The following is a 9,836-nucleotide window of genomic DNA, read 5'->3' as shown; positions in this document are numbered from 1 at the left end:
AGTAGGGCAGTAGTTGCGCCAATGGCAGTACGGCTACCAGGATACCCTTGTGCACATCATTGTAGTGTAGCACGCAACACTTTTTCCGAAGTGCTCTACATCGCCTGCTGCAGGCGTTTCGTTGTAACGAGGATACTTTCCTTCCAATCGCATGCGCGCCGTCGTTCAGTGTTTGCTGTGCAAGCTTCCGTCTCATGTGAGGATTTTGGTGTTCAAAATCTGTAGCTGCCTTCACCAAGGGCGTTGTTGAATCCCTCCGAAGAATTCAGGTATACCCATTTCCGGGTACTGCATGGTGCAGGCGCACGACGACCAATCTTGCTAAAGTTGCAGTGAATGGTGGCACAGAACGGCACTCAAAGCTTTGGAATATTCCGGAGATTTGGGCTAATGGTGTACTCGCTTATCCAATGATCATTCAACCTCCTCAGCGGAGCCATCGCAGTCAGTTGAGCACCCCACTTTCTTGCCTACTGCAAGGGCCGGTGCGCCGGGCGCGCAGCATTCAAGGATACTCAGTATCGCATAATGCTGTATTCTGAGAAAGCCGCCCCAGTGACGCCCTTCGCCTTGTAGGGCGGGGCACGCCTACTCTTTTCTACCAACTAAACCCAACGCTCGTCGAGACAAAGTCATGCTTACACAACTTGCCTAGCGTTTTCCCCGTCGCAGAAGCTAGCCCGCTAAGACTTCTCCAGCAGCTTGCATGAATCCGTATCTAGTCACATGAGGTTCCTCTTTGGTTCTATTGTGAAAAAACTCGACACGCGCCGACTTCGGCGTTCTGAGATGTGCTGCTGCTTCTGTTATCGATATTAATGTAATATGCCATTACAACAAAACAACGCTAGCCCCTTCCGCTGCCTCGCTGCCAGGAGTTTTGCTGCGTGTACGTTCAACACAATGCAAGGCGTCGTCTTATTTATGGTCAAGATATGCACTTACATATCAAGAGATTATCCTCTGAACCGTTGTCCCATTCAAAACTTTACATGGGCTAAAGTCCCCACTCTGCAAGTTTGTGCAGCAGAGTTCTCGTCAACCAAATATGCTTTCTACTCGACGCTACAGCTGCATTGCCAGATTTTGTGAAATGCCTGCCTTCCTCACACACGCGCACCGTTCACGGGGAAACACCTATACGCTCCGTAGTGGATATTTGCTAACTGTGAAAAGGTATGCACCACTAAGACTCTGCCTGCTGTTGACTGGGCCTCGAGGCAGTACGTGCGCCTTCCTCCCTTTTGCTTTTTTAAAAGTTCCCGTAAGAAAATTCAAGCCTGCGCTAGTTGCATACCCCTAGAAGCAGCGGACACAGGCTTCTCCAAACCCAAACTATTGGCACATCCATGAGAACTCCTACCGCCCCCCTCCTAGCATTAGAAAGGGCCAGATGGAGAGTCTCGCTAATACGCATCTTCTTTGATGGGCGCTTCTGGGACTCCGCGGCATCCCTATTCGCCGTGTGCCTTCTTCTAAGAATCGTCTAATGATTACTTCTCGATTCCCGAGATCACATTGGCGCGACGCCGACCCTGCCTCTGCCTTCGTTCATCCTTTTCGTTCTCTTGGCGAACTGCTTGACCTCGTGCCCGTCACGAGCCTTCTGAGCCTGAAGATGCTCACAAGCGAAATGCAAAAAGCCCTTTGAAACTGAAGCGTCGCACCCAAGTGCAAATAAGCAGAAACAGTTGCGGTGCACTTCAGCGGCGACGGCAGCTAACAGCAGATGGGCCTGGTCCCTTGGAATGGAAAACCACGCCGTAGCCGCACCTGCTGGCCATTCCTTTTGCGAAACTGATAATCTGGAATGTACCACGTATATCTCTGACCAAACGCCGTTTTGCGGACGACGTCAGGGTCCTCTGGATTCTCCTCTCTGCATAAACATTGCCAAAATAGCCACTCGTCTGCCCCATGAGGAATTGCGTTAAAAAGGTCCCATGCGAGCATCAGGTGTTAACCGTGTGTCTTACGTGAGCAGCAAGTTATTCGCCTTATCTCTGAGCACTACTAATGAAGTAAAGGAGCTTGGCACTGGGTATACGCACGCTTGGAAGAAATCATATGGAAAGCAAGCACAACTGCGATACTCACGCTTCCTCCAGCAATCCCTTCCGGAGCAATTGACGCTTTGCTCGTTCGGTTGCCTCGATATTTTTCAGCTTTGTTCTGCGACACAAGTGACGCACCACAGTTCACGCGTGGTGCACGAAATACCACATAGCCGCACGCCTCTTGCAAAAATCGAAATGGAAGGCTGTATGTGCTGCCACAATTAAGTAGTCCTCAAAAATAGATATTCTAGCACAAAAACAATTTATATATAAAATATAATAATTACTGGAATTTTTAATCCTACATATTTTTGTGTTTTATTATTATATTCTTTACAAAGTAAACTAATATTTATACCATGTTGTCCTTTTGTACACCTCCGTTGCTTTTGAGGAGTCTATCGCCCCAGTCAAACTACCTGTTTAAAATTTAGAAAAAGAGCCTCGACTAAAAATTGTAGAATTTAAAGTAGCAAAACAATTATCTTCTACAGATACTATTGTCAATAGGCGCTCACTCCATGGGAAGCTCAACTTCGACGAGGCCTGTGACCCAGTTCATCTGATCTTTGTACTCCTCCGTCTTGTCTGCAACCTGAAATTGCACAGTAGCAGTTGACTGGGGTCTAAAAACTGTAATATCACTATCGCACAAGCATTCTGCAACTCAGGAGAATGTGTCGATGCATTAAAGCATCTCCCTAGGTAACCCGGAAGATGCCACACGCATTTGCCATCACAACGTAAACAGTGTGAGTAGCAGCAGGCATGCCGAAGTGCAGGCAAACCAAGGCAAACTCTTCGAGCAAACTCTAACGAATCTGTCTGAGATTCGGAGGAACGACCTGGTCCCCTTCATTTTCAATGGCCTAAACAAAGATACTTCTTAGAAATCACCTTCAAGTGGTCGGGAATAGCATACAGGTCCCTCATCTTGTCTACCATCTCATGCTCCCTCAGGGCCTTCTCCTCGCGGGTTTCGTGCTGTTTATCTTTCATGCGTTCACGCAAAAATTCTTCTCTGAATCACAAAATTGCAAGAACGGCAAAAGCGTCAGAAAGGGAACTGCAAACTCCAGACATCTGGCTATAGCACCAGCCCCTCTAATGAAACTCCGCCACCACAGATGTTCAAACCCGCAAAAGGAACCCCTAAGCCCCAAGCTGATCATCAGCTAACCGTACAAGTGTTTATCGGTCACGGATCCAGGGCCTCCTGCAGCAAAGTTCTTTTCGAGGAGGCCCACGGCGTCTTCTGCCTCTTCATCATCCTTGTCCTGAAGTGTTTCCTGTAGGGCCACACGAGCGTCCAGACCCTTTCGCGGACCCCCGCGCATGCGCTGCAGGTCCTTCATGCTCCTCACAACCTCCAAGGTGTCGTCGTCGCTGTCCGAGCCTCTCTGTTCATCCTCTCTGGGTTCCTGCGGAGCTTCTGTAGAGGTACGTTGCGGGATGGCACACGAGCTGGGCGAAGCCCTTTCCTGCTCAGTGCCTAAAGCTTCATCGGCATCCTCTAAGTCTTTCAGACGCTTCAACGAGTGAATTGAACGGAGTCCCGACCGAAACAGGCCTCGGGGCATTTGTGAAGTATCGCTAGCTTCCGAGTCTGCTGCGGCGGAGAGCAAGCGACGAGTTGTGGACTCTGCATCTTCGGGAGGCGATGATGCATCGCCTGCGTCTGCGGTACTGTCAACTCCCCGGGATGCCATTGAAGTAAAGATCCCGGCGGCCTCTTTACCGACAAGTGCGGGGCCTCCTAGCCACAACAAGGGCCCACCCAGTAAACCTGCCCTGGAGGCCCCCAGTAGGCTGTGAATGAACAGCTGCAGCCACCACCTATGGCAAATACGTTCACTCAATCACAGCGAAACGAGCATAAGGCAATGACTTCAGCAGGAACTGCGAGGCCACTGTAGGCGTCCAGTAGTATCCGGTCTGGGTGAAAAGGGTGAAGAGCCACGACCGAGTCGTAAAGCGGCTACCAACGGCCCTGTCGCTGCACGAAACTCTGGGGATATATAAAAAGCTAAGAAAAAAACCCAAGAGGCCTAGAGATAAACAACATCGACGAAGAATATCATTTGCTAGAAGTGGGACACAAGGCAACTGCGCAAGAAACACCAGGACGGGCCCCCAATGACTGCAGAAGCCTCCCATACCACCCACAGAGAAGCAGTAGGGAGAATACTGGTGGGAATTTCGAACAAGCAATAAGTCGTATATATACCAGTGTAACACGCCAATGGCAGACTATACCACAAGAGCGACCCGCTGGACGCATGCGGTGGGGCTGACGATGGCTTCTGAAACGCAAGGCCCGCCGACACAGAACTTTTGCCCATTTGCATGGGATACAAAATCTATGTTTTGCGCTTAAGGAATTCTTGCAGGAACGCTTGCAAAGGTTATTGTTCAGTTGCTCTTGCGTGCCAGCAACCAGTGGAACTCCTGCACTCCTGCTTGGTGATGGAGCAGGTAAGCTTGTTTTTCTTCGGTAAAGGTGTTTGAGGTCACGTTAAAATCTATTTCTGATGTTCAAATAAGCCTTTTGTTTTTGTGTGGTATCCTTGTAATGAACACGAGCTCGCATCGCTAGTATGGTTCTTCTCCCCTTTGGTCAGTCTACGGCGCTTGCATAACCTACTCTGAAGCATGCATGGGCTGTATAGTATGCTGTGACTCAAGTTGGTACGCCGATTTCTACTTGTTTGGAGACTGGTTATTGAGGTTTAAGTAAGTGTATCATTGTTCTGTAGTATTATTTGTTGTTTGTTTTGCGTACATGTGGGGTTGATTTGTAGCGGCAGTTGAAACTGGTACAGCAAGTGCTGTTGCAATTTGTGGAGGTCACTCCCTTTCCGTAGATGTCTCCTTGCCATACTGCCACAGTTCACACGCAGCCTGGGGGATGAAGGGGAGGTGAGGAGCTGTCGGCGAATCTCTCCCTTCAGTTTGTGCGCTCCATTGCGGCTCACGACGGTCTTGTGCCAAGACTGACGGAGCTCATGATACTTGGTGGCACTGCATAGGTCAGAGGGGCAGGCCGGGGCTGCGAATCCCACCGTCTTAGCCAAGCGGGCTAGTGTATAGCGCCGACTATTGAAGGAGTTTTGCAACTATTAGCGAGGAGCATATCTTTAGATTTTAGCCTTATACTCAGTTAGAAGTTCAGCCCCTTTGCCCTCTTGCATTATGGGGGTTGATCAGGATTTGCAACCCGGTGGGGAAGCGACCAGCGGTTTGGCTCCTTTCTGCATTGAAGCAAGCGTACTGCCCGCAACCCATCCAGCCCGGAGCTTTCTAGGACGAAATCAATTCATGAAGAATGCATTTGCTGGTCGTCGTCAGTAGGGAATGTTTGCTTCTTTGGTGGCGTGCCTTCGTCTTTAGAATGCACCTGAAGAGCCGCAGTTGCTAGTGGCATTCATTTTATAAGAAGTGGAGGCGATATAATGATGGTTGTACCTATGCCACGGTATCACTTTTCCGGACTCCATTCGGACTACGGGTGCTTTCCGACGTGGACTACAATGGGGTTGTGCCTAGATCGGCAAGGGGACAAGATATGGCAAAGTAAGAAAGTCTATGCAGGGGGGCTGTCGCGAGAGCAATTCATAAAAAATGTCGGTGAGTAGAAACCCCATGGGGAATCCGAATCGCTGAATTTCTTTTTACGGATATTCTTTGTTGAATTGCTTTACCGATAGCCCCCTGCTGTGAACAGTGGTTCATAGCAAGGCTATCCGCTGGTGAAAGGCAACCGGCCGGGCCGTGGCATGAATGAGTGGAGCTCGGCGAGGTTATTGAATGCTTGCGCACCGAAGAGAGAAGAAAACGCCGCATCTACTGACCTATTGGAGTAGGAACAAAGGGGCTCTCCAAGTATGGATATTGGGGCTATGAGGGCCAGCTAAACCCAGATGGATAAGCAGCCAGAACAGAGGGCAGAAGGCAAATTCGTCACTCAGTAAGCTGAGGGGATTTACCGATTGGCGAACTTGTCTCGTGGTTCGAGGTTGCAGGCGCATGAAAAACGCTAGGTAGCTGGAGAAGCAAAACTTTGATCGACGCCTCCAGACGGAAAAACAGAGCGATCTAGGCAATGCCCAGGCCCACGCAACGTGCGGTTCGATGGTGGGGCCAACAGTGGTGACGGACAAACCTGCATATCCTTTTTGAGTAAAATATGGGTTTTTCAAGTTTGTAGTAATGATCTAGATTTGCTTGCCATACATGACACACGCTACGAAGCGAACCTGAAGTTCCAATGGATAGCAAGGGGATGCAGCCTACCTGTGTGCTCGGTGTCGCGGTTTCTGCGAACGCAATCGGCCGATGTAAGACAGGAAACGAGAACAGCTGAAAGGGCGGACGTCAAATATGAAAACACATTTCATGAGCTGGTCATTTCAACATAGCCGGGGACATCTATGTTAGACCATTTCACCAAGATATTATCCTAGCCATCCAGTGAGCGACTCAGTGCAGGATAGAGATGGGGTCCCCAGAAGACACTACTGAAGCCTTCATATGTTGAGTGGCAGTGCCAGGACGTTCACAAGACACCTGACGTGGTCTGCAGTCTTCATTCGAGAACTTCTCCTTTCTAGAGAGCGATGCCACCGACACGACGGCTAGTGCGATGCTCTATCATCAAGCCAACGACTCGATAAGAAATAACAACCTGCTACTCACAGCATTTTACGGAAGGAAAGTAAAAGCATCCGGTGAATGCGCAGGAGCTCGACAAAGTCTGTTGAGGACTGAAGAAGTGCTGACATTTCTTATATGGTAGGCATTTCGTCATTTAAAAGGTTCATCGACCCCTGGCACGCCCGTTGATGAATTTGCACGCCTTCGCTGGCGAATGATCTGTTGCGCGGCATTGCTGGCTCACGCAGTACGCAGTACGACGCGATTGGCCATGATCATGAAGGGTAACTAACGTGGCCGCTGATGCACTCTACCGATGCCCTGCTTCTCAAGCACTTTGCTTTACAAATCTGCTTATCCAGGATGATGTAGACTTCCTTCCCAAACTGCTTTCTTACAAATTGGTTGATTCTCACGCGACAGTGGGAGCTACCAGGCTTAATAGTAGACAACAAAAAGCACTGTAGGATAGACGGCGATCTCCCGTGCATCAGATGAATCAGGGACTCCTCCCATCATACTTTTCAGGCGCCCTCCATCGAGATGTGCGCAGAAGGCACGCGGGCGTTGATAGGGGGAACAGATAGGTGGACCAGGTTCCCAGGTTCTAGGGGCTAAGGATGCGCTCATTTGCTGAGTATCCTCTTCTCCTGTCTCGAGATGCCAGCATGAAAAGCCGCTGAGCACTCTCAAACCCGAACTCTCGTGGAGTCTTCCGACTCCTAAACGGATCTGGTAGGATCTGGAATATGTTTCATGGTGCACTGCCATCCAGCGGAGGCTAGTGTAGCATTCGTACTATCGTGGATTGACTTAGCAAGTGCGGCTGTTCCATCCCTTGCTTGTGTTCAGTGACAGCACAAAAAGTGGAAGAGCTACGGTTTTCCGCGGGAAGCATCATCATCGAAACTCCGTAAGCGCATCCTGGGGAGAATTCGTGATGCGGCCTAATATTGAACATGGCATGGCCATTGTGAGTCACTCGCACACAGACGATCAGAACTGCAATAAACCACCTCGAACTTATGCAGTTTACTAGTATTTACCAATTACCGAGAGAAAAACGTCAAACTGACGTGGCTTACTCTTTTGGCGGGGTGGGTTTGTAGCATAACTGTGTACAATTCGACCCGTTGTTCTTCCGCTTCAGTGAACTACACTGAAACGGCATTCTATGACCAGGCCTTGGACCTAGTCGTTGGATGCCAGCTCAGGCGACGCAGGAGTGACAGAAAACCCAGGTGAATTTCTGGGGACTGCTTCCTCACGAGCATTTACGCACTTCTCTCGAGATAGCGACGGGGACTACATGCGTGGGCGTGCGCAGCGCAGCGCAAACTTTGGCCAGGTAGAACATTTTGTTGGCAGTTGCTTCTTTAGTGTATATAGGGGCCCATATCATTTTTTTTACATTCTCTATGGTGCTGCTTGCTTCGCCGTTGTGATGTGCTCCCCCGTGCCTATCTCGGCTCTACCGCTGACAACGCTTGCTTTTCTCATATTTTGAGGCTGCGCCTTCTTTGGAGCTGGCCTGACCCCCTGACTCACGCACGCGTTGATGCGGGGATTCGACGGCTCAACTTTGGGTTGGGATGCTCACTTTAAAAAGTGCAAACTGAGCCGGAAATCACAGCACAGAGGAGGAAAAGGCGAATGGCAAAGGAGGAAGAGGCTGAGGAGGTCTTCTGGTACTGCTTATATTTCCTGGTGTTGTTGCCCACCCATACATCTCTGCAGCAGGAGCATCCGGTGGCGTGGCCAATAGTCGTGTAGGGCAGTTCGCCCCCCTTGCCTCGGGCAAACTGCCCTACACGACTATTGGCCACGCCACCGGATGCTCCTGCTGCAGAGATGTATGGGTGGGCAACAACACCAGGAAATATAAGCAGTACCAGAAGACCTCCTCAGCCTCTTCCTCCTTTGCCATTCGCCTTTTCCTCTTCTGTGCTGTGATTTCCGGCTCAGTTTGCTCCTCCCTTCCCTTCCCTGCCACTCGGTGAACCTATCCCATGCTGCAAAACACCATACAAGGACGTGGGCTTGTGCTGCTTGCGCATAGAATGCCCGGCAAATGCAGCTTTGACGTAACTAAAGTTGGTACGTACATCTCTACCGGCGGATAGGTTGGATACTAAGAGCCAAATAACTGTTTAACGCTTGTCTACAGTGTCAGCAGATGCATAAAAAAAGGATTCTTTGCTATAATTGCCCTTCGGGTTGCATTGCAATAAAAGTCGCAGCACGGTGCGCTGCAACTCATGACGGGTCTTCGCCTCTCCGCATCAACCCCAAGCTCTACGCCACCGCGCCCACGGCACCTCAAGACTGGAGGCAAAGTGAACTGGTTTTGTGGAGCTCATGCCTTCACTATTGTTCCTCTACTGCAGCTCACGATAGTCAATTGCTATGATCGAGGAATGCTGATCCACTCCAACACGCACAACATACCCAATCCTGAGTCTAATGCATGCCCGTGTGCCGGAGACAATTGCTAAACGGATACTTCGCTCACAGTAACCATGCTCCACGCACACAGGAAAGGGCGTTAACGGAATGGCCTACAATGGTCGTGGGTAAGCGGATGGCGAGAAGAAATTGGGCCTGTACAAACTTTTTACAATGCTTTCTCTGCATGCGCTTGATCCACTAGAAACTTTTGGGGATGTGGATGAGCAAAGGATTGTTTTGTGCAAGAAAAACAAAACGGACGCAGCACTGGCACCTCCAGCCACCCGCTGCTGCGGTGTAGGAACACCCCACAAAACTCTCTCCTCAACGTTTTCTGTTTTCACTTTCGCACAGGTTTGGCATATTATGCCTCATTTAAAGGCATTTAGACGGACAAGCTGGAGGAAGCTGCGTGAAGACACAAACGTCAGCAGCACCTAACGCTGCTGCAGCTGCAGCAGCAGCCGCAGCAGAGCCGGCACCTCCGCACGAGGAAACGCCTCAGCACTCTCCATGAACCCAATTAAAGACATCTTGACTCAAACCTCTCCTTTTCATAAGCAAAAAAGACCTTGTTAGGTCGCGCAGCTGGCGCCGCTGCCTCCGTGATATAGCTCTGCCTCTGGGGGCCCCTTGGGCCCCCAGAGGCAGAGCTGTTAAGACGCTGCAGCAGCCAAG

The 9,836-nt window shown here is 50.1% G+C and overlaps 1 protein-coding gene across 1 annotated transcript; it reads right to left on the bottom strand.

Annotated features, from left to right (window-relative positions):
* Nucleotides 1-1,513: 1,513 nt before the first annotated feature.
* Nucleotides 1,514-4,399, bottom strand: EAH_00032730 (hypothetical protein, conserved; the record flags this gene model as incomplete). The annotated part of the gene is made up of 7 exons (XM_013395974.1): nt 1,514-1,653; nt 1,833-1,879; nt 2,098-2,172; nt 2,576-2,652; nt 2,955-3,078; nt 3,243-3,813; nt 4,285-4,399. The coding sequence occupies 7 exons, from the start codon at nt 4,397-4,399 to the stop codon at nt 1,514-1,516; spliced, it is 1,149 nt and encodes a 382-aa protein (XP_013251428.1).
* Between the last annotated feature and the right edge of the window lie 5,437 nt (nt 4,400-9,836).

This window comes from Eimeria acervulina, genomic scaffold (assembly GCF_000499425.1).
Source record: "Eimeria acervulina Houghton genomic scaffold, Eah_scaff319, whole genome shotgun sequence".
Taxonomy (NCBI): Eukaryota; Apicomplexa; class Conoidasida; order Eucoccidiorida; family Eimeriidae; genus Eimeria; species Eimeria acervulina.
This window is presented reverse-complemented; position numbering and strand designations above follow the sequence as displayed.